General features: G+C 32.9%; 2 protein-coding genes across 5 annotated transcripts; one reads left to right on the forward strand and one right to left on the reverse strand.

Moving 5' to 3' along the window:
• Window positions 1-17,558: 17,558 nt before the first annotated feature.
• Window positions 17,559-21,874, forward strand: LOC129290842 (uncharacterized). Of its 4 annotated transcripts, none has more exons than XM_054927885.1 (2): window positions 17,559-17,699; window positions 17,824-21,874. In XM_054927885.1, exon 2 carries the CDS (start codon window positions 17,890-17,892, stop codon window positions 18,226-18,228), a length of 339 nt encoding a protein of 112 aa, XP_054783860.1. In that variant the 5' UTR covers window positions 17,559-17,699; window positions 17,824-17,889; the 3' UTR covers window positions 18,229-21,874. The 4 variants fall into 4 exon arrangements, 1 of the variants encoding a protein (XP_054783860.1); XR_008588577.1 differs by lacking the exon at window positions 17,559-17,699 and having other exon boundaries at window positions 17,708-18,475; window positions 19,127-21,874; XR_008588578.1 differs by lacking the exon at window positions 17,559-17,699 and having other exon boundaries at window positions 17,708-18,475; window positions 20,866-21,874.
• Window positions 20,729-24,647, reverse strand: LOC129290841 (aquaporin NIP6-1-like). The gene is made up of 5 exons (XM_054927884.1): window positions 24,023-24,647; window positions 23,624-23,848; window positions 23,331-23,525; window positions 22,401-22,462; window positions 20,729-21,085 (listed from the first exon to the last, which is right to left on the reverse strand). The coding sequence occupies exons 1-5, from the start codon at window positions 24,227-24,229 to the stop codon at window positions 20,902-20,904; spliced, it is 873 nt and encodes a 290-aa protein (XP_054783859.1). The 5' UTR covers window positions 24,230-24,647; the 3' UTR covers window positions 20,729-20,901.
• Window positions 24,648-25,005: the final 358 nt, after the last annotated feature.

Consider the following 25,005-nt stretch of genomic DNA (forward strand, 5'->3'; position numbering starts at 1 on the left):
TCTTTGGTCCTTATTTAAAATTAATTCAATATTTTAACCCTTTATTATCATCCCCCCTAACCCTATATTAATTAGTCGTTAAGCAACTTTGCTTAGTGGAATCTTGTCGGTTTGCCATGTTATCTATTATCCCTTGCAGGTGTCTCATCATTGTGGGGCAACCATAAACAAAGGATTAAGCAATAAATTGCAGAATAACTATTTTATTTATCTTTTTGGGCCATTTGGACGTGTATTATTAAACTATTAATTGTATATATGCATTCATTAAATGAAATAATAATGAATCTTAAAGCATACATATATAATGGTAGGTTGAGCTCCATAATCTTCAAAGGCATATGGAACATGAAGATTTTTGAATTTGTTCAAAGCACTTTCTGATTTTATACATATTCTTTGCAGTTTATATATAAGGATAAAAGCATTCTATACTCAAAAAGTGAATTAAAAAACAAGTAAAACAAGACTGAAGGAACATGACAAGCATTTTCCTGGGAAATGAATATGGAGAGAAAAAGATAGATATTTGAACATTTTGAAAAAGCAACATCTCTGTCAAATTTTGCATCCTGCAAGTGTGGAAGTGTGCATTCAATGAAAAAGATTGATTTGCATATATAAAACAAAAAATGGGACCATAAAAGCTAGTGAGTGCTGATGCAATTTTACGATTAGCAATGAAATTTAAGTCTAGCAAAAATAATTAATCTCTCACAATATGTAGTGAATTAAAATTTAAATTTTTGTTGGAAGAAATTCATATTTAATACTCAATTATATTTTGAATAAAATTACTTTTAATAAAAAAATATCTCTATTTAAACTAAAAAAATAATGAATATGATAATCTGATCAAGTTCACCGATCACTTTATGTTCAACTTTATCTGGGATATCATGCAAGATTTGGTTTTGTGATTCTTTATTTCTGTCAATTATTTGATGCTTTTCTTTTTAAGATATTTTTATCAATAATTAATAATATCAATTCGAATCTCTCACCCAGTGACGGGCCATGCTCTAAAAGAAACTTTCAAACTTTTTTTTTTTTGGCAAAAGAACTTTTTTTTAAGTACACAAAGAAGAATGCTTTAACTTGATCATTAGATATTAAAATAATAAAATTAATTCTTAAAAACAGAGTCTTGTAAATACTTTGTAATGCTGATCGGTCAAATAGAATTATTATGAGAAAACAACTAAAATTACACGATCTTTCAATTACAGAGGAATTAAGTTAAAAAAAATTATTACAAAAGTGGCGAGAATCTTCTTGAGGGTCTTTCGAGAGAGAGGTTATTGCATTTTAAGCTCATAAAACTCTAAAATTTATCAACAGACCCATAAAATTCAAGTGAAATTATGTTTCGTCGACTGTTTGAAACCATTCTTGTAATATATTTGTCATTTTAAATCAGGGGCTTTGTCAGTCTTTTACTTCAAAAAATAATTTTACTTGAGCCCTATAAGTCTGCCAAGGAATTTCAAAGTTCTTTGGGCACAAAATACAGTAATCTTTCTTCTCAAGTCTTGATCAATGACATTCTCCCCAAAAAATGTGGCAGAATGACATATAGGTTGGATTAATTAATTTAAATTAAATCTCAAGCAATTTTAAAGTGCCAAATTTTAGGGATTTACAAGTTCGGCTTTCAATTTTATAATTTATTGTGATGAATTTATAACTTATTTTTTAAATTTTAACATGGTTGAAGAATAAATAAATTTATTTTTTCTATTAAAATTTAAAATATAAGTTACAAATTCATCATAATGAAATTACAAAATTGAGAGCCAAACTTATATTAGAGTTTGGCACTTTGAAACATGGAGGATAATTGAATTGTCCTTGAAAAACAAATAAATGTGAAGAGGGAGAGTGGACAACAAAAATTTTAATGAAAAAACAATAATTTCATTAGGTTTGGTCTATTTTTTTGTCAATTATATTCAAAATGATAAACAAGAACCATAAGGCATGCCATATCCAAAAACATACCATGGAGGCAAGAGCAACATCATTCCCATATTAAATTACATCATACTCTACCAAAAAAAAAAAACAAATAAGGGAGATAGCTATAAATATACTTCAAAATACAATCACATTTTCATTCAATCTTTTAGCAGAATCCTTGATCAACATTTCCCTGTAGCTTACTTGAGTTATGATATGCAAATAAGAATTTCTTGACTTAAACTTTTTTTCCCCTCATTTTCAGCCAAAATCTTATACTTCAATGCATCTAAAATATTATGCCTAAAATAAACATTAATGGCCATTACAAGTGGGTCATTCATGTATTAATATACAACACCTACAAAATTACAACTAGCAATTTAAAAGAACTTTAAATAGGCCATTACAATTTACAATTACCTCATGAGAAATATAGATGCCCCTTGTGACAATTGATATGGGGTGATTTAATGTTGTAACAAGTTTGCCTTTTGTCATATAAATAACAAAGAAAATATATTAAAAACAAAATCACAATATAAAGCATACCAACATTAATCCAATACCATAAGTTGATCTGTTAATCACAAGATGATGGTTGAAGTTACAAATATGAATAAATAAAGAGATAACAGACTCAAGATATTATTGATACTTGAAACATAAATTTTTGGAGGTTCATTATGAAATTCTGGATACTTACATGGCTTCATTATGATATTAGGAATGATTTAGTTATATATATTGGTCAACTATTTCATTTACATTATATCTACTGCAAAATAAAGTGATTCCAAACAAATAAAATAATTGCATTTTGTATGCATAGAAAAAATGGAAATCTCAAATATATTTCAAAACAAGGCATCTAAAATATGGCACAAATTTATTTGAATAAAGAAAATTAACAAAAATGCATGTACTGCACTTTTATAGTTCTAATACAATTCCTTCATTTCAGTAGCAACATTAGAAGATAGAGATCCTACTTCTGCTTCTTTCTTGATTCTCAATAGAAGTTCTACAAAAATACAAGAAATATTCAGCAGTAAAATAACTTTTTAAAATTTGATGTAAAAATGATACTGGAAAATAAGAGTACAGTAAGAAATGAAATTTTACATAAATTATACCTCAGAGTGCTAAATTTCATAATTGATTATATTTAATAATTAGACCATTCTTTCAATCTTTACACAATATATCAAAAGATTTCTTAGTTTTTGAACCATTACCTTGAACTTCATATGGTAAATTAAATAATATTTCCTCAAAACAAATTGGTAAATTATGTCAGCCAAAGCAATCTCCATTATGTGATTTGCTCCAAAAAAATAAAAACATATGATGTTTATATCAGAAATAGATGATTTGCAATTATATCATGATTGTTGAACCAATTAAGAACCAAAATCAAAACCATAGGAAGACTAATCAACAACAAAGAATAATGCTGTCAAACAAGTGGCCAATAATTGCATAAAGATATCTATGAAATTGTGAAACTATAAAGTGAGATAGTTATACTAAGATCCTAGAAATAGATGACCAAAACAACAAAATGAGTTGAAACAAGAAGGAGAACCAGAAACACTTGCCAAGTATCCTTCACATAACCAAGAGGACAATTGTCGTGAAGCCTTAATAAATGGTGTAAATTCAATGTCACTTGTAAAAGTAAAAAATATACTCTCATGTGATGAATTGACCAAGATAACATGAAGAAGAAGCGTCTCTATTTCACAAAAACTCTTACCCACAATGCCTCCAAGTCCAAGCTCAATCATACAAACATTTGCCAGTCCCTCCTTCCCATCAATAGGAATATAACAACTAATTAAATCCAATCTTTTATGGCCTTTGTGATGTGTGGTACCACTTGTATTAGCATCCCTAAAAACTTAGTAAACCACTCCTCATCCATACAATATGAGTATGCAAGCAACACATAATAGCAATTCCTTTTGAAGATGTTCTCAATTTTGTTCAAGATACTTTATTTTGGGATTAAATATTTATTTAGTGGGACATCTACAACTAAATTATATGGAATCAATATAATCACAAACATATGAACACATGGGCGATGCATCAGTATACAAAAGTCATAAAAGGGCAAAACAATACTAGGGTGATAACCTCTTCAATTATAACAGATTTGGCTTTCTTGAAGTTGGTACTAAGCTTTTCATACTCTTAGTTAGATTCTTCTACTTGAAACCCTTTTGATTATATTTCTTACTCCTGGTTAGATTCTTTCAAAAAATCTTGGCATCAAAATTAGAGTCCACAAAAGCTAAAGAAGATGAAGAATCAGCAGAGCATCTAACGGAGAGAGGCTTCCAGCATTGAAAAGAACACATCCTAAAAAAGCTTAAATTGTGGATAGAGGTTAATGATGAGGAAGAGATGCTAAATTCACAGAGAAACATGATCAATGGTAGTCGATGGGAGAATAGAGCGACATGGATTGGGGGAAGACATAATGAGATGAACAGTAGGCAAGCTCAATGAAAACAAGGAGAATGCGAGCCCTTAAGTGTGGAAGGTGGTAGGTTGACAGCGAGGATGATGAAGTGAGTGATGAGGGATGGTGATAGACAAAGTTAGGAGTTCGATCGGAACGCAAACAAAGAGCAATATTGAATGAATGAAGGGCATTTTGGTCTATTTATCCCATCATTTTTTGAATATTATAATAAGTTTGGTCCTTAAGCACAATTTCCTTCTCAAGCAAGTCCTTTTCACCAATTTTCCCTAGTTTGAATTCCTAAATAACAATTTATTATTAACTGTAAATAAGGGAAAAATTAAAAGATATATTTTTTTAATAATTTTAATGATATAACTACCATTTTTTTAATAAATTAAACATAAAACTGGTTAAGTTTGCTCTATGTTAAGGACAAGAGGAAATATATTTTTAGGTTAAATCATCTGAAATTCCCCCCAACTTAATTTCAACCATGTATAGACAACTTTTAAAAATAAGAAGCTAAACTTTTAAAGCTATGTTGATAAGCACTAAGAGATGTTTGGTTTGACTAGTCGAAGGAGTTAAACTAACTTATTCTAAAATCTCGAGTTCGAGTCCTATGACACTGAGTGATGGAATAAAAAAAAAGGTATATGTTGATAAGCGCATTGCATTATTTCTTTATTATATATATTGACAAATTAACACACACACACACTAATGAGTATAAACTTTATTTTTTTAAATAACCACTTTAACTTTAAATTTAAAGTGTATAGACATAAACTCTAAGTCATGTTGTATTCTTTCAATGAAATAACAAAAAATAACAGTAATAAAATTTATTTACATAAGTGTAAGTTTAGAGGATTCATTATAAAGTTTTTAAAAATGTAAAAGATTGTCCTCACACAATCTGAAGTTTAAAGGGACTATGCAAATACTTTAACCCTAGTATTAACTTTTAAATGTATGTGAAAGATCTTATACAATAGTGTCAGCTAATCTTCTTAAACGCATAACTAGATAGCGTGCTCTTTTCATTTCTAAGATTCAATTTGAACTAGTTGAAACAAATGCAGATATATCAATATAAGTTTATGTGAGTTAAGTCATCACAGCAAGCATGCACCTCGATGCACTTCTCCATCACTTAACCAGTCTCCCACCACCACCATCATCCAAAATATCCAACCCAACCATATCAGTTTCTTGCTTAAACTTGACCACTAATCTCCACCACCGCGCTCAAATCACATGCAACTTAAATTTGGCTTCAAAAGGTGTTAATATATGGCTAGATAGGTGCACTACTGCGTGACAGTCTGTATCTGTATCCGTGTGTGTGTGAAAGAGAGAGATAAGAGAGCATCTGAGATGTGGAACAGTGTTTGGTAGTTCCATTTTGGACAATAAGCATATGGATCATGTGATATTTAGGTGGTTATATACAAGGGAATGAATGGTTCAGACTTCAGAGCTTGATGTGACGTATTTAAGGAAAAGGACACTAATTGAGCTATGATACACTTATGTATTCGTTGGTTGGTTGGATTCCTGAAAAATCTCATAAAGTTATTACTCTACAGACTACAATTTAGCAGCCTTTTCTAGTCAGAGATCGTGCTACTAATGAAGTTAATGTATGGTATTGGATGGATAACTGGTGTAACAGAACTAAGACATTCCTTTTAATTAATATAAAACAAAAAAGAAAGAATCCGTAAAAATACAAAATATATATTTAGAAGAGCTGTCTGCAATTGGACTTTCAAATCCAAAAACGGTACAATAACTTCATTAATAGCACCAGGAATGAAAAAAAATGGGGGTAACTTTGACAACTGCATTCAAATGACATCATTCCAAGTAGACAGAAACTTTGATGGATAGAAATGACATAAAAACTCTTTCTTCTTGGCTAAGAGCTTAAAACAAAACTAGACCCTTCTTTCTTTCTTAATTTCTTTCTTTGTTTTTCTGTTGTTTAATCTGTAGTTTATCTATGAAATAATAAAATTTTAATATTCGCCATTATTATTGGGGTGTTCATCCTTATTCAGTATCAATCTACTGGAATAATCAATAGTATACTCAAAATACACCTAGTGCTTGTGCTTATGAAGTAACATTATTATCCATTTGAAGCAGAGAGTAAACAGTACATCTTTAAATATTTAGACATATATGTTCCTTCACAAACTCCCTCTGGGTCTATTTATATACTAATAAACAACTTAATGTAATTAATTAAGTTGTTTCTTATAAATAGGTAGAGAGATTGTATTATATAAAGTCATATGTAAATCAATCGTTCATCACTCATGTAAATAATAATACATAATACAATACAAATTTATAGATATAAGCAAAGTTGAATAAGAGAAATGGTATTTGGAAGGGCAAAATGCATGTTGGGATTAAAGCTCTTGAATTTAGACTGTCGTGCCCAACTTTTAGATAGTTTAAAAAAAAGAAAGTGCAAAAATACTCATGAAATAGAAAAAATAAAGAGCAAAATACTCATAAAATATTTTGTAAGGAACTATTGGCATTCTTAACTTTATTAAGATGCAATTTTACCCGTTAATTCTTAAAAACAGTACAAAAATCTCAAATTGATACCTGACGTTCATTAACTAATGGTTGTAGATATATTATGCCACATGTAAATGGGTGTAAATGGGTTAAGGGCAAAAATATTCATGAAGTAATATACTACAATGCAATTTTGCCATCAATCTAAAAATGATATATGCAAAAATCTCAATGCTTAACAAATGTACTTGTTATCAAACGTTGAATATAAATGTTACAGGCATTGAAATTTTATTTGACATGAACTCCATACATAGAAACACATGTCCTCAAAAATGTCTTAATTAATTGGATGAAATTAATCAAGGAATAAAATTTAATTTTGTCACATATCACAAGCTACATAAATATATTTTGATTTAAAAATCTAGAAGCTATTCCAACTCTTGACTTTTTTCTCTTTGCTACCCAGGTTAGTTTGAATTCCCTTCCCTTTCCTTATTGTGCTTAGGGTTTATGTTAGTTTAGACAAATTTAAACACATCTATTTTCTTATTGACACTTTGGGTCAAATAAAATCTAAATCTTTTAATATTCATAGTCAATGTTTGCCAACATATGCCTTTATTTTAAATTGAGGATTTTTGCACATTTTTTTGAAGGTTTTGTGCAAAATTACATTATGGTGTAATATATTATGAATATTTTTACCCTTAATTTAGTTGCACGTGCGACCCATGATCTCTTACTTAACAAACATTTACTTCTATTATAAATTGGTTAAAAATTATCATCTCCCTGAGCTTGGTTTTAATCATAGGCGCCCCCATCTTAGAGTCCACATATGTTCTGATAGCAAAAATAAATAAAGTTTTGTTTAGGTGCCAAGAAGCTTGGTTGCTTGAAGATGGTTTCTTTGAGATAGTAAGGAAAGCTTGGAATCAAGAAAAATGGAATGATTGTGTTAAAAACTTTGAAAGAAAAGCTCTAGTGTGGAATGAGAGTCGTGTGGGGAATATTCTAGCCAAAAAAAGGAAACTCCTTAAATGTTTGGAAGGTATACACAAAGTTAGAGTTAATAGAGATTCTCAATATCTACAGCAAATTGAAAATGAACTTTGCAAATAATACAATAAAGCCCTTGTTCAAGAACTCTTGTCATACCAAAAGTCAAGATGTTAATGGTTGACATGAAGGGACTGAAATCATAGATTTTTCTACTCCTCTACCATCTCGAAGCGAAAACAAAGTAGAATTGATATGATAAAGGATGAGAATGGTTCTTGGGTTAGTGACAATGAAGCTATAAGGAGAGTGGCTCTTGAGTATTATAAGCCACTTTTCTCTAGTAATAATATGAATTATTCACGACTTCATACTATCAAGTCTTTTCCCAATTTGAATGAACTGGACTTGACACTGTTAAATAGAGAAGCCAATGGTGAGGAAATAAAACAAGTAGTTATGGAATTTAGAGCTTTTAAAGTTCCCTGGCCTAATGGGATTCAAACTTTTCTTTACCAAGATTTTTGAAATGTGGTGGGTCCATCCATTTGTTCTTTGGTTTGCAAAGTGTTCAATGACTCTAAGGAAGTGCAAGAACTCAATGCTACACATCTCACCCTTATTCCAAAGATTGATAATCCTAAAACTCTTAAGAGATTTTAGGCCCATCTCTTTATGCAATGTCAGTTACAAGATTGTCACTAAGGTTGTTGCCAGTAGGATGAAAGGGGTTATGGATAAACTTGTAGGAAAATATCAGTGTAGCTTTATTGTTGGTAGACAGAGAAGTGATAATATTATAGTGGCATAAGAAGTTATCCGCTCCATGAAAATGAAGAAATGTCTGAAGGGTGTTATGTCAATATAGGTTGATTTAGAGAAGGCCTACAATTGTCTTCAATGGAATTTTGTTCATAAAGTTTTAGCCAAAATGGGGTTTGATGAATGGCTACATACTATCATCATGGCTTGCATTACTAGCTTTGAAATGAAAATCCTTTGGAATGGAGAGCCTACCACTATGTTTAAGCCCTCTAGAGGAATTAGATTGGGTATGATCCCATCTCACATTATATCTTTACTTTATGCATGGAGAAGTTGAGCCACGTTATAAAGGATGAAATTCAATACTTTAAAAATCAGATCGGATTGGCCAGTTTAACTTGTTAAACTAGGAACTGATGAGGCTGGAAAATTGGGGAGTAATCAATTGGTCAACAAACTAAGAAAATCAAAAAACTCAATTGATTGACTGGTTTAGCCAGTTCAAGAGATGGGATCTGAAAAAAATGAAAAATACAAGGTAAAGGCAAGATAGAGAACAATAATTAAGGGAATGAGGAAGATTTATGAAAAATTAATTAAGAAAGTAAGATATTTTGCAAGAAAACACCACCATATATGTGTTTTTTCCAATCACAAAAATATTAAATATGCTGTAAAAATGAACGAAACTGCACAAGAGAGAAGATGAAGATCAGATAAGGAAAATGCATGAAAATGAATTAGATTCAAGAAAAATTAAAACAAGAAGACGTTTTGTGTAAATAATCACCTCAAATGTTCTCTTTTAGTCATGAAATCATCTAATCCATCATAAAAGCTATCAGATGGGTTGAAAAATTGAGATGTCCATAGCAGACTGGCAATGAAGAAGACGAACAGTTAAAAAATGGGTTGAGGTTTTTTTAAATAGAAAAATTAGGCGAGGTTTTTGTCTATTGGGTATTAGAATGAAGTGTTAATTCTTATTTCAAGTGCAAGAGATTGATATTCATATTATTAACAAGAAAGTAGATGACTATGTGGGAAGAGATTTGCAGAGGGAGGGAGATGAGATTTTTATTTTGCAACGCAAAAGCTTCAAAGAAAAAAGACTCAAATTAGTGTATAAAAAAAGACTCAAATTGATGTTAGTAAATGTTAATATATGCCTGTAACAATTTGCATGCTATTTAAATAATGAAAAATGAAGAAAATAAAATGATTTCTAATAAATATTAAGCTTTTAACAAAATTGAAATATAATTTATAAATTTTCTTTATTTTATATAAATATTAGTTTTATGGTTAACAAAAAAATTATTTTATTATTTTTAAATGTAGATTATTTTAAACATATTAAATTAATCATAATAGATTCAACCATGGTTTAACTCCGGTCAAACCATTAACCTTTGAATCACTATCTTGTCTAGTTTGATGATCGGTCCGGTTTTTAAAACCTTGATGAAATTAATCTTGATAATTGGAAGCTTGTTAAGTTATGCAGAGATGATCCTTTGATTTCACATCTTTCCTTTGCTAACAATCTCATTTTGTTTGGGGAGGCTTCTAAGGGTCAGATTGAAGTCGTTAACACATATGTTGATTAGTTTTGTGAGGCCTCAGGTCAAATAATGAATTGAAATAAGACTTTGATGTGTTGCTTTGCTAATGTGAATTTTAGTAGAGCTTTTGATTTGAGCCAACAACTTGGGGTGGCTTTCATTGGTGATTTTGATAAATACTTGAGCATCCTTTTTATCCATAAGAGAGCATCCTACTTTATTTTTGCTTCGATCTTGGAGAAAGTCAAAGGAAGACTCACTCATTAGAAAGGGAAATTGCTTAATTTGGAGGGTAGAGCCTTATTAAGTCATTCTTAACTACCTTAGCTTCCTACTTTATGCAAACAATCCTTCTTTTGAAAAAGCTGTTAAATGATTTAGATTATTTATGCCAGAAGTTCCTTTAAGGTAGTACTGAGGCAAAGAGGAAATTACACTTGGTTTCTTGGAAGATGGTGACCAGAGGAAAAAGGGAAGTGGACCTGGGGTTGAAAGATATGAGATTATGAAACGAGACCCAAATCATGAAGTTATGCTGTCATTTAATTAATTGAAAGAATTCTTTGTGGGTTGATGTGCTTATCTCAAGTAAAAATTCAATTTGTGTGATTTCCTTAAGTCCATTAAGAAGACTAATATGTCCTTAACTTGGAGGGATATTGCAAGTGTATGGCTGAAATTTAGACAAGGCTTGGGAAAAATTCTAGTTAGTTGTAATATCCTAAAAATTTTAAGACTCAAATTTATTTAAAAAATAAAATATTTATAATTAAATTAAAATTAAGAATAATTTGATAGAGATTTAGAGTTTGAATTTTATTTAGAAAAAGTTTAGTTTTATTTTATTTTTAATTATAAAAAAATTACCAAAGTTGACCCGGGCTTTTGTGCTATAATAAAAAATGTTAGGCCCTTTCTTGTAATTTTTCCCAGATCATTATGATAATTTTTTTAAAAGGCAAGACAGCATGCAAGAAATGCAAAAACAAGAAAACAAAAGGAAAGAAATGAATAAGAGAATGAGAGAGTGAGAGGAGGAGAAGAGAGGAGGAAGAGAGGGGATCCGAGAGGCTTTGCGACCATGGCGAGTTTGGCTACACGATAAATAAACTCCCTACTTCAATTCGCTTCCTTTCCCTTTGGTTTTCTTCATTTTTTAGAAGAGAAAATTTTTGAAATTTGATCCAAAAGGCTTGATTCTTGTAAGCTTTAGTTTTTTTGGGTCCTTGGGAAAGTGTTTTAAGTTTCTACATGATGCTCTAATATTTTGAGTGGATAATTAGATAAAAAGAGGTGTTTTGGGCACAAATTAAATCATGAGAGATTGTGTTTTGCTCTTTAATGGTTAAAGCCTATTGATTTAGTTATAATCATGCTATTTTTGAATAAATATTATTAGTTATCATGCATTACACGTTTTAAATGATTAAATATAATTAATTGTGTTTTATAAAGACTTATGAGGAATTACTTGGATAATAGTGCATATATGTTTTTTATTCATTTAACAATATTATTTTTATAGAAATGAGGTTGTTTGCATGTATTAAAATTATAGAGAATGAAAGTTGCACTTAAGAAAGTGTAATTGGGTTAGGTACCTTAAAGAGGCTAATGAACCGCTTAAGGGAAGAGTAATATTTGTTATACTACCTTAGAGTGTTGAAGTGGTCACTACTCAAGAAAGGTAGATAAGAGTGAAAGGCATAATTTTGGTCGAAGTTCACTAATAGGAAGATGTGAACTTGTGATATTCTATAACATACTGCCAATACTTAGTGTTGCTTTTCGTATTGTGGGCTCAGTGCACTAAAGTGGTTAGTGGATTGAGTGTTCGACACCTCTTAATAGGGGAGGAAATCTAACATATAAAGTATGAGGTTGAGTGCTTAGGCCAAGGTAGCCCTCACATGGAGAGTAAGTCGGGCTGGCTCTGGGAAAGAGTTAGCTTTGGCTGCTCAAGATTCACGTTGAAGGAGCACTAGCGGTTAGGTGGATTCAATCATACCTTAGATTATGTTTTGTTCTTGTGGAGGTACAAGTAGGTATAAGGTTTACCTGCAAGCTAAAGAGTGCTAGGGGGCATTCTGTTGGTCAGGAAAGGCCATACTGGCCTATGTCATGCATTCATGCATTTAAAATGGCTAAATTATATACTATGTTGAATCTATTATTCATTTATTGGATTTTAGATTACTTGATAATAATTAATGTAGATTTCTTTATTACTAAGACTATGATTATTTCACCCTTTTCTTTTTAATATTTTTATGTCCAAGTGAAGGAACCAGTAGTGGATAGGAAAAAAGCAGAGCTAAGGGTTGTTTGTGGATTGTAAAGAACTACAATCCCTTTATTTTGAGCAAAACTATTGTAATGTATTTAGGATTAGGATGCCAATAAGATGTGATTATGTATATACGTGTGTATTTGTATATTGTATGGTTTGTGTATGAATTTTTATTTGCTTGTAGACTTGTGGCTATGAAACTTGATTATGGTGTGTGATTTTAATGGATTTATTTAGTAGACTAAGTTTCCACTACAATCAAATATTTATTTTCGTATATATGTGATTCTACAAGTAAATGCAAAGTGATTGCATTGTAAATAGTGTGCTACGGGCAAACATACACCTTGATAGAGAGAGTGGATACATGGGCCCTACGGAGATCTCTGAGCCAAGTAAAAATATTTAGCGTTTGTATTCATATGTGTATATAATATTTGAAATAGTTTTTGACTACTCTTGTGTGATTTGTAAATTTTGGAGATATAAAGACTATTTTGGGAAATGGCGCTGAGGTGGTTAAATTTTGATATAAGGAATTTTTTCATTATTTAAATATTCTATTAGGTACTCCTAGTTCTATTTAACGTGTCCAAAGTATTTTCACAAGTTTATGACTATTAGGATGAGATTTGAATAATTTTGAAAATGATTTTTACTAAAAAGACTGCACTTATACATCCAAGTGTTCAAATCTCAATTCGACCGTTGGATTTCTTTAAAATTTGGATCACAAGTAAAACTTTTTATAAGCTTCGTGTAGGTTTTGAAATCACATCAATTGTACACCAAAAGGAGAAACGACGCACTCTAAAATTTGGTCTGGAGGTGCTGTCATGACAGCAACAGTGTTGATGTTCGGACATGCACAAATTTTGATCTAACCGTTGGATCTTTTTGAAATTTGGTACACTTGTAGTACCCTTTGAATGTGACTTATGGGCTCTAGAATTGCTCTGATCGAAGGTTGGATGATGAAATAGTACACCCTGAAAGTTAGTCTGGAGGTGCTGTCATGACAGCTAAAAAGCTGTCATCACAGCAAAAATGACCAAACTTATAACGTGTTCAATTTTTAATCCGACCATTAGATCTTTTTAAAATTTGATACACTTGTAGTGCCCTTTGAATGTGACGTCTGAGCTTTAAAATTACTTTGATTGAAGACTAGACTATAGAACGATGCCTCCCGAAAGTTGGCCCAGGAGAGCTGTTATGACAGCAATTTGTGACAATTTAATGCTGTTATGACAGCATCTTTTTATCCCGTTTTCACTTATCTTGCTTCCATGTGCTATAGGTAAAATCTATAAATTTTTTTAAAGATTTTAAATATTTATTTTGTGATAGGGTGTCTGTTTAATGATTTAAATGATTTGTTTCCTAAGTTGGCTTTAGTATCGACTCATTAACTACACTTAGTTTATTTGAATTGTGTGATTTTTGAATAACACTCGAGACAAGTGTTACATTAGTAGTAAGAATACTTTTTTCTGGAGAAAAAAATGGGTGTTACTCGAGCAACAGTTGAATTAATTAAGAATGGAAAAGAGGGGTATATATGATGAAAAGGAGGTTATGGTAGATTACATTCATGATAGTGGAACGTAGGATATTGAGAGGATGCGACCTTGGTTCCCTAAGCCTGTGATTAACCTAATAACTCGCACTCAAGTCCCTAGTGAGGTAAGAGGAGAGGATAAATACACTTGGCTACCTTCTACAAATGATATTTTTTAGTTAAATCTACATGTAATTTCATATTTACAGGTACCATCGAGGAGAATGATGACATTTAGAAAAGCATTTGAAGTTGTCCCACATCAGAGAAGATCAAATCCTTTCTTTAGCCTTTGGCTCATAGTATAGTTCATACAGCTGGACTCTAGAGCAAAACATGGTTTATAAAGCTCAAGTGCTTGCCCGTTAAGATGCTTAGAGGAAGAAAACATTATGTACGCCATTACAGACTATAATTTAACTTAAGATAGATGGAAAGAAGCAATTCAGTGAGATAAGTAGGAGCAATTCTTTTCCCTTAATGGCTGTGACTGGCTGAGATGGAACTTGAAAAATGAAATAGGTAATCAAAATAATAGGAATGTCCCTTAGAACATCCTCTTTAGAAACATTTGTTGCAATATTTGGATTATTAGATGTAATAGGCTCTTTGACTCTAAAGATGTTGTCGGTAACATGTCTTCTTTGAATAATGTTTTTAGAGTTGCTATGAATTTGATGTTGCTTAACTCTTATTCTCTCAATCTTAGTAGAAGGAATATTTCAACTAAGTAAGTTCCTCTTGCTAATGGTTTTGTTAAACTTCATATTGATGCTTCTATACTAGTAGATAGAGGGAGAGCATGAGGGGGAGTAATTAGGGATATTGATAGTAAATGAATTATGAGATTTAGAACCCATTTGGATCCTTCCTTATCTACTATTGTGGAAATTAAAGGGATAACCAAAGGGTTGGAAATCTATTGGAATCTTAGCTAACAAACGAGTTGAAGCTACTAGTAACTATATTGAAGCTCTCAATTTGATTCTTAGAGATTCCATTATTGATCATCCTTTTTGGGAAGCTATTTTGGAAGTTATAGAGTTTATTCAGAGAGATTAGATTCTTGTTTTTAACTTCACTTTTAAAGAGGTTAATGAGATAGCGAATAATTTAGCTACTTTTTGTTACAGTGTAATGTTCTCTTTTTGGGCTTTTAATCATCCTCCACCTTCTTGTTGTGAAGTGGTGAATGATGAAAGGGTGACTAAATTTGTTTAAGGTGTGGCTCTGTCTCTAGCCTTTTCTCTTGTTTGTATTGTTTTTATAGTTTAATTATATATAAATATATCCTTGTTTATTCAAAAATTGGAGAGTTCTACACTATTTTTCAAGATTGATGAATAAAATTACACCTATTTGAGTTAAGTATACTAACAGTTCCTTGAAAAAAAATACTTGCACCTAATCCAAAAAAAAATACATTTTAAATTTTGCATGATTGAGCTTTATATCTTTTTAATTTTTATAGTAGATAGTAGATGAATCATGGATGATTCAAAAATAGTATAATCAAGTTGATACATAAGAAGTTTTTTGTTACTTTCTAAGTGGTCGATCGTTTAATCTTTATAGTGAAAGTGTGAATTTATACTTATTAACGGCAGATTATAGTGTGTTTGCTTTTTGTAGTTTTTAAACTCACCTTTACTCCTCTGCTTCATAAAATTAACTCTTGTCTTTCCAATAGAAAGAGTCATTTTCTTAACACTGCTAGGAAGGCTATTCTTATCAAGTCTGTCCTTTCTTCTATTCCTAGCTATGCTATGCAAACTATACTCCTACCTGATAATGTTCTAACTAAAGTGGAAACTTACTCCTGTAATTTCCTTCAAGATTCAACTAACGAAACCAAAAAGTCTAATCTCTTATATTTAGACTATATCACTAGGGATAATAATCATGGAGGTCTTGGCTTTAAAAATCTTAAAAGTCAAAACAAGGCTTATATTATGAAGCTTTGTTGGGGAATTGTAATGAAACCTAATAGCCTCTAGGTTCATGTCATTCATGACAAATATAAATGCAATAACCCTACCATTCCCATGGTCTGTAAAACCAACTCTTATTCTTATACACGGTATAGTATATGTAAAGTTTGGGAGCAATTTATAACTCATGTGTGTTAGAAGGTAGGGAAGGGAATCAAATATCCTTCTGGTATGACAAATGGTGTCCCCTTCCTCAACCCCTAATTAAGTACGCATCCTTTAATGTTGAATCTATTCTTCATGAAAAAGCGTCTGATTTTTATACTGCTACAAGTAACTGGTAGGACAATTACACAAATATCTTCAACAGGACATCATCAAACAAATCACTATTGTTCAACCTCCTAAACCTAATGTTGATGATGATGTCATCTATTGGAGGCCTTTCAATGACGGCAACTTCATCACCAAATCTGCTTACAAGACTATTGATAATCATTGCGACACCCCCCAGATCTAAAATTTGGTCTAAGATTTGGAAATGGTCAACATATGAAAAGATTGAGTCATTTCTTTAGAAAGTAGCTTGAGTTTGTCTTCAACCTAAATTCATCTAGTTCAATGGTGGCAATCCCTGTCTTAGGACATGCCCTTTTGGCTATAACACCTTGGATTCAACTGCTCATATCTTGAGAGATTGCAAGAATCTAGAGGGGTTTGGATAAAATTAGTTAAATAATCTAACTCAAATACTTTTTTTCTCTCATTTTACAGGAATGGATACTTTAAAATGCAAAAAATGATATGGGCAGCGCTTGTGTAAGAAAGACCTCCTGGCAAAGACTTTTCTCCCACGTGTGCTGGAACATTTGAAAAGAAAGATGTAAAACAATATACTCTGAGGAAGATACTCCTAACAAAGACATTACTTTCATTAGTATTTAAGATATTCTCAGTGATCAATGCATTCAATCAAAAATCAACTTCTTAACTAAACAAGGCGATAAATCTAAAGCTAACTGGTCCTCATCCTCTCCTGAAGACGGATGGGTCATACTTGATATAGATGGCTTCGCCAATAATCAAGGTGCAACTTCTTGTAGCGGGCTCATCTGAGATGAAAAAAAGTAATTGGATTAAAGGCTTCTTCAAATATCACCCAAGTACAATAGGAGAGCTTATGAGTATCTTGAAAGGACTTAACATTTGTTGAGTTAAAAAAATTGATAAAATTAATGTCTATTTTAACTCTACAAAAGCTCTCACATTAATACGCAATGAATTTTTTGCAAATCACTTTTAACTACAACTATCTAACAAAATTAGAGATCTTATTATGAGAGATTGAACAATCACTTTTAATCATATTTTTAAAGAAACAAATAAATCATGAATTAATTGACTTATCAAGCTCTTATTAACAATCTAAGCATTCACATTTTTCATACACAGCCTCTTGATTGTAAAAAAATTTTGTATATTGACGTGAGACGTCATGTCATATGGCATGATTTTTCTGCGGTCTTCTATTAAAAAAAAAAAAATTTGACTTTCAGAACAGCATCAAGTTCCTGCATTTCATAAAAGCGATTTCGAAATTCCTTTCGTAAGTAATAGAACTATAGAAGTCGCAAACATTACAAACATGCTCTTAATTCATGTTTATGAACTTCTTCTTGCATTGATTACATTATTATTGTTTTGGATTGACGATTGGAATTGAATAACAGCGTGTTCCGATTTCGTATCTGGCTTGAAGGAGAAGAAGAAGAAGCAGATGCTTCCGCGGCACCTGAATGGAGGAGAAAGACCCGTGGTTGGCCTCAGATAAGGGCTACCACGTCCTCTTCTGCTTCATTCTCACCATTGCTTTCTCCACCCTCGCTACCCTCACCAGACATCCCTTCCTCCGCCGTCACGCTGTTTTGATCGGATCAATCGCTTCGCTCCTCGCAGGCGCCGCCAAAGAGGCCGCCGATCAGCTTGGCTATTTTCGCTCTGCCGGAGCTTCCTCTAGGGATGCGGTTGCCGACGTAGTTGGGGTGTTGCTTGCTTCCTTCGTTCTTTCTGTGTTCAGATGCTCGACACGACCCGACGCAGAGAGGAGTCAGGTTCGAGGGATATCGCTGGTTTGATGGAGCCGATCCGAATTTTTGATGCGAGAAAGTGTTCACATTCTTTTTGTTGCATTTTGGGAGGTGGTTTTATTTGAATGTTGAAGAAAAAATAGGTGTTTTAGTTGCTGATGGATTTAGAGAAGAATAGAGACTAGAGAGTGTAAAGGCAGACTATTGTTCTTCAATTCTGCATTTGTAGGCATTCCGACAAACTTGTGGTAAATTGGAGACACACACATTTAACACCAAGTTAAGCATTTTCAAGGTCAGCATTTTTGTCTTGATGTTCTTTCTTTCCAAATTTTCATTTCCAAACATCCGGATGATTCTTATTGGATTATGAATGTAAAAACTTAAAATACTATGTCCTCCTCTTTTGATCCATATCGTGTAATTTTTTCCTGCATGAGTAAGTTGTCAAATTTTCTCATGCCTTGTATGCCATGACAATTATGTTGTCCTGCTTCTCTTCTGTAGAACTTATGATATGTGAAGTAAGTGGAGTTAAATATGTTTTTTGCTGTTGGGACATTGAACTATGAAACATAGTTGGCTTTGATATATATATTTTTTTTTTGTTATCTTTTTCTGAGTTCACCTGGTTGGAGAGTATGGCATGGTGATCTAATCATGTTTTCTGATTTAACTCCTAAGTAAAACTATAGCAACTCTGTATTGGCAGAAGATGAACTATTTTTAAAGTGAACGGTGAAGTTTAAAATTCAATTAGAATGAGTTTATTTATATAGTTCTAAACTAAAGATATGGTATGAAAAAGGAAATCAACTCCACTCAATATGCTGGAACCTTAACTGGATATCTTCAGTTGTAGATTTCTGCTTGTTTAATAATTTCCTGATTGATGCTACTCTCTGTTGTCAATCCTATATTCACTCTGAATTTTATCTGAATGCAGTTAAGGTACTATTTTCTTGTGGATGAACTAGGCTGGGTTATAAAGTTCATCCTACAGATGGACATATATCTGAATGCTAGAATGAGAAGTTATTAAATTTCCTTGACATCACTGCCTCTGCCTCTGTTCACTGTGGTCTTGAATTGTTTATATACTTAGCCAAAGTCAATACTTTGGACTTTCTTATGAGAGTAATATCTCACTTGTCCTCAAATTGAATGGTAGTATATGGATGCCCTTCTTTGAATGGCTATTCTAAGGTTTTTTCTCTCTGCTGAACTGGGTCCAAACGTAAAAAATCCCAAGTTCTCTAGTTGCTTGTTTAAGGCAAGGCTCTCTAAAGTCATATACAAATGCTTCCAATATAATTAGTTTCAGGAATAATGGTTGCCTATGTTTCTTAGAGTTTCCTTTTCCATGACAAATTAAAGATCAAACCCTTGCAAATTTTTATTCTTGGGCTGAGAATGAGAGTAGAATGAGATCGTTGAGTATTAAACCTCTTTTCAATTTCAAATGTTGTCACAAGCAGATAAAAAGGCACATCTTTAATAGCAGTTTTATTGTATCTGCTGTTGTAGAACTTCACTAACTATAAGATAGTTGCAACTCTAGCATTTGGAAGCTCTGTTGACATTTATAATAGAAACAAAGTTGAAATGTTGAAATGAGAACCATATTTAGACTATGAATAAATAATACTGCAGTTAATAACCCAAGGGATGAAGCGTTCTTGATAACTCCAAAATCAGCTTAGAGTTTCACAGAAAGGAACTCTATTTGTGATGATTGATGAAGATGCAGAACTTTGCAGGAAAAAAAAAACACTTCACACGTACTTCTGTACTCTCTAAGTTCTATCTCATTTCCAAGGCCTAATTGCACTGGAGGTGCTTGGTCTCTTAAAGATCTTGTTGAAGCAAATGGGTTGGAGAAGTAACAACCATATTATTTGCCAGAAAGCACTGCAGGAAAAAGTATGATCTTGTGAATACCATCGCATGAATATCTAATTCCACAGTGAGGGTGACTATGGTGTTATCTGCTGCATACCAGTTCCCTGCCATACCTGTGACCTGCTGATTTTGTAGCCAGATTTGACACAAGCTTCAAAGTTACCTTATATTTTACATTGCATAAGCTCATCACCTTGTTAGCTATATTGCATTGGTACAAACATAAATATTGTATACAAAGTGTGCAGATACTGACATTTTCTTCTAACATCTGTGATACCAGAAAGGCTAGGTATTTTATAGAATTTGGTTGTTCTGAAAGATTTTTCAGTATATTTGATAACATGTCATAATCCATGTGTATTACTAAGTTGTTACTTAATTTTGTTCCGCTCAATGTGTTTTCTTGGATAGAGATGACTTACATCTATCTTACCATTGTTGTGAAAATTGCCATATTTCATTTGGCGCATGTGGTTGGAGAGAGTTGCAGGCTCTTTCAATTTAAGGTTTCTGCTTATGTTAATTTCTGTGGATAAAAGCTGTGTTTATGTTTTCTTTATGGTAATTTGCTGATGATTTAATTCTGTGGGATATGTCAAATGTGCAATGCACTTTGCATGCATGTTATACCAACTGATGCATATTGACTTAGATATATATTGCATAGCTAATAATTGGATGTACTGAGAAGTATTTATTTTTTGGTTGCTTTACACAACTTTTATATTATGAACCACAAACATCTTTCGGCTGAGTGCCTAATAAGTGCATGAAATGCAGTCTCATGACCATGTGGATGATTCACTTTTTGAAGCTTCAGGGCATTGAAGCCTCTCCTTGTTCACTATCTTCTGGAAGCTTGACTGCAGTGTAGATTCCTGCCCCACCAAGAGCTCCGAGTATAGGAGCAAAGAGGTAGACCCATATGTCTTTGTAGTTTCTTGCAGCAATAGCTGGACCAAGTGTTCTCACTGGGTTCATTGATCCTCCTGTTGATGGCCTGTGATACATGATTTAGCAAATGCTTGAATCATTAATCAATATATATTGTATAGAATCAATAGGAAATTTCACTATCCATAAACCATGACCAATGTGTTTAACCCAAGACTCTGTATGTCATATTACGAAACATGTCCAGTTAGTTTTTAACTTTTTATTGTGTGGTCGTTTGTTGAAATCTATCTCATGCGCTGTGAAGTATGGATATTGGTATGTGCATGGTATGCTGCACAATGATAGGTTCTGAAGTGTCTCTGATGGAGCTGCTGAGTTGCTGAGACCTACAGGAGCAAATTACAAAGAAACTGATAGAAGGGGGCAAAACAAAAACTGCTGGGTCAAAAGATTACACTATGGGTCCTGGCCAAAAGGGAAAAGAAGTGACATTAGGAGTAGGGAGTAGGGGAAGCTAAGGGTAAGGGCAGTGATTTTGTAACTTTTTTGGGTTTTAAGTTCTCCAATTCTGGCGAGAGAGGGAGTTAAATGTTTTGGAAAGTGAAGTGAGTTTGGGAGAGTACTAGCCTCTGAAAAGTCTAGTGTATTGGGGTGGAGGAAGATTGTCTTGCTTCATCATTTTCTCTTTATGTTTTAGTGTGTGTTGGTGAGTGGCTTATGTTCTAGGTTATTTTTCTGTGGTGTGTGTATTTTGTACTGATCCTTGTACTCTGTAACTTTATTCAGTTTAGCGTATGGGTGTATGAGGGAGTTGGAGTTAGCTTGAATCATTATCTTCCTTGTAATCCTTTTTATTATTCAGCAATAGTATTTTCAGTCCATTTTTAATGCATTTTCTGGTTTTTGCTTGTTTTATTAGAATAGAGGGTTCTATCAGTGTATGCATTTTAATGTATTGTGCTTTGTCTATGCTAATATTTAACATTTCCCAAACGCAAACAATATTTTTTGGAGCATCATGCTTTACGGATATCAAAAGCAATATTGTAATCTATAGTGAATGATAGAACATAATGGCATTGTATGATTTATGTAATCGGCCTTACTTAATAGGCAAGGGTTGTTATTCTTGGCATCCTGAGTTACAGGAAAAAAAAACAAGTATTAAATACCCTATCATCATGCAAACCAATTGAAAGGAAATCTAAGTTGGTTTTTAACGGGGAAAGGAGAAATCTTTATAATATTTAAAAGATTGAAGTTAGCATGCAAAGTAATATATGGTTGGAATTTTCTTGTTACTTGAACACTATTAGCGATGTAGGACGAACCAATTTCAATTCATTAGCGAAAAGATGTTGTTCCTGCATAACAAATCAATAACTGTCCTTAGATTTGAGTAGCTAGATAGGACAGACCCGGCTATAAGTATGTTGAGCATGACAGTTGCTCCAACTGCAATTCCGGCAAGTTCCCCCACCTGCAAAAAATGCAGCATCAACCATATTATTATACTTATTGTGATATGATATATCTAGCTTTGTTTTATATTAGATAGGGATGCTTGCTCTCAACCGTTTAGATCAAGTTGTTTGGTGCAACTTGGAAGATTCCTGTTATGTCTGTTTGAAGTCCAGACATCGGATTACATTTTTACAACAACTTGCATTCATCTTGACTGGTATTTCTTGTAGAATTACTAGAGTCAAATACTGTTGACTGATTCTGTTCTTTGTCATCAATCGCTTGTTTCTTTCCCAAGTGGCACCAGCCCAGCAACCCTCCTCCCCTAGCTAGGTTGACTCCTTTGAGTAATGACGAGAAAAAAACAGTTGCTTCTGCTAGTCTTATATTTATGTTGTTGAGAAAATAGAAGGTATCTTTTTCTCATGAATATGAGTCTGTTCGATTTCACTGAAAGAAAGATACTCTTGGTGCAGGGAAGGGGAAAAAAGCTCAAAGAGATGATATTGATCTCATATAAAAATTTAAATAATTTAATATAGTGATTAAAATGAGGATTCAACAACACCAGAATAAGGTCAGCTAAGGATTTGATTTCATAGTGACAGGATCAATTACTCTAAACTATTATAGCTTGAACTTTTCAAAAACGATTTTGGGACATCCATGATCCTTGAATCTCTAGGTGGGGAGGCAACAAAAAAGAAGTTGTTTTTGTAGTTTAAAGTGGGAACATCCCAAAACTTAGTTAAATATTTCTTTAATTTTTTTCTCTCCATTCTCTATTTCTTGAAAACAGCCTTTCTCAATCATAATATCCATTTTTTCCAGATTTTCAAGTCATAATTTAGTAAACTAGAGTTCTTGAATAAAACAATACTCACAGCTCTTGTGTCAGTGGCCACTGCTGTGACAACAAACATGAGAATAAAGCTGATAATAAACTCTAAAGCAAAAGCTTGAGCATATCCGCCTGAAGGAACTGTGACTCCTCCACTCATGAAGGGGTGAAATATCCCCTTCAATGCAAATGCTGCACAGATGGACGCTGTAAGCTGTGCACCAATATACAATGGCACCTACAATATAAAATTAACATTGGTAATCACTAGGCAGCTTAAACAAAAGAGGATATAAGGTTAAAATAGAGAAGTGGGGGAAAGATAAAAGGTTTTACATGTTTCCATGGGAAGTGCTTTAAAGCAGCAAAGGAAATAGTGACTGCAGGGTTGAGATGAGCACCAGAGATGTGACCGGTGGCGAGGATGACAACCATGGCAGCAAGACCAGTAGAGGCAGCACATCCAATTAGAGTCTCAGAACCTGGTGTCCGTTGGTTCACAATAGCAGTGGACATACCAGCAAACATGAGAATTAAGGTACCTACAAACTCAGCTCCTACCTGTTTTAAGGCCAAACCGTTAAATATTATCACAGCAAGGAAGAATGGGTCAGCGTTAGTTTCCAATTTTTCCATGCTAAAAAAAAAACTTCTTTATTTTTCCAGGAAAAAAAATGAGTTTTGAATAAGAATAAGGTGCAATTTTTATTATCTATCTCTTTATTTTTTATGTACCTTTCTTCCAAGAGGGACAGGAGAGGGAGGCAATGAGCAAGAGACTTTGAGTAAGCCTCCATCTTCTAAGGTCCATTCTTCAGGACTGAAACACTTGCTCTTGAGAAGTGATTTCTTGCCTATTCCATTCCCTCCAAAAAGTGAAGCACCAGAAGTCCTTTGAGTTGCTGTTGTTGAAGGGACTACTGGAGTTTCCTCATTGCCCATCTCTCCTATGGTAAAAACAACTTGGGCGAAAACAGAACAGAGACTATGGTTTCAAATGTTGGTCTTCTGGTGAAGAGTGTTTAAACTATGTCGCACATATAAAAGCTGTTTGCTTTACTTGCAGAATCCAAATGTGTGTGTGTGTGTGAGAGAGAGAGAGAGAGAAGACAATTAGTGGATGAAACTTGAAAGTGCTGTAAAAAAGAAAAGAAGATAGCTATGGCTTCTGAAGTGGACCATGTGACATTGCAAGGGGTCTTGAGTATGTCCCAAGAGCCTTTAATGTTTTCCCTTCTCAATCATCCAACTGCAACTTCATTCTCCTTTTTTTTTTTCCCCTTAACTTTATTTTCCTTCTTGACCATCCGTTTTCTTTGTATTGTCTTCCTGCATCAATCATGTTAATTTCCAAACACGTTATTTTGTCGGTACTAGATTATGTATCAGAGCAACATGGGTTTGCTTGTACCGCAATTTGGAATAGTAGGAAGTTCCATATGACTAGCAGGTCAAAACGTTTTTTTGGTGTTAACACAAATTCAGGTCAGTGCCACTAACTATTGTGCAGTGCAGTTACTGTTAAATTTGAAGATTGAGTGCATGTTTGGTTTCCAATTAGAAACTACCAATACCACGTATATGTATAAATCACCACCTTAAGTAGTGCAGAAATTTGGCATTTTCAGTATTAATTACCAATATGCCAATCAACTTCATTGTTTTGGCAATCAACAAGATTGGTCAGTTTATGGCATATTTGTTAAGCGAAGGGTTTT

Source organism: Prosopis cineraria, unplaced genomic scaffold (assembly GCF_029017545.1).
Source record: "Prosopis cineraria cultivar Desert tree isolate PC_DT_omini unplaced genomic scaffold, ASM2901754v1 PC13, whole genome shotgun sequence".
NCBI classification, from domain to species: Eukaryota; Viridiplantae; Streptophyta; class Magnoliopsida; order Fabales; family Fabaceae; genus Prosopis; species Prosopis cineraria.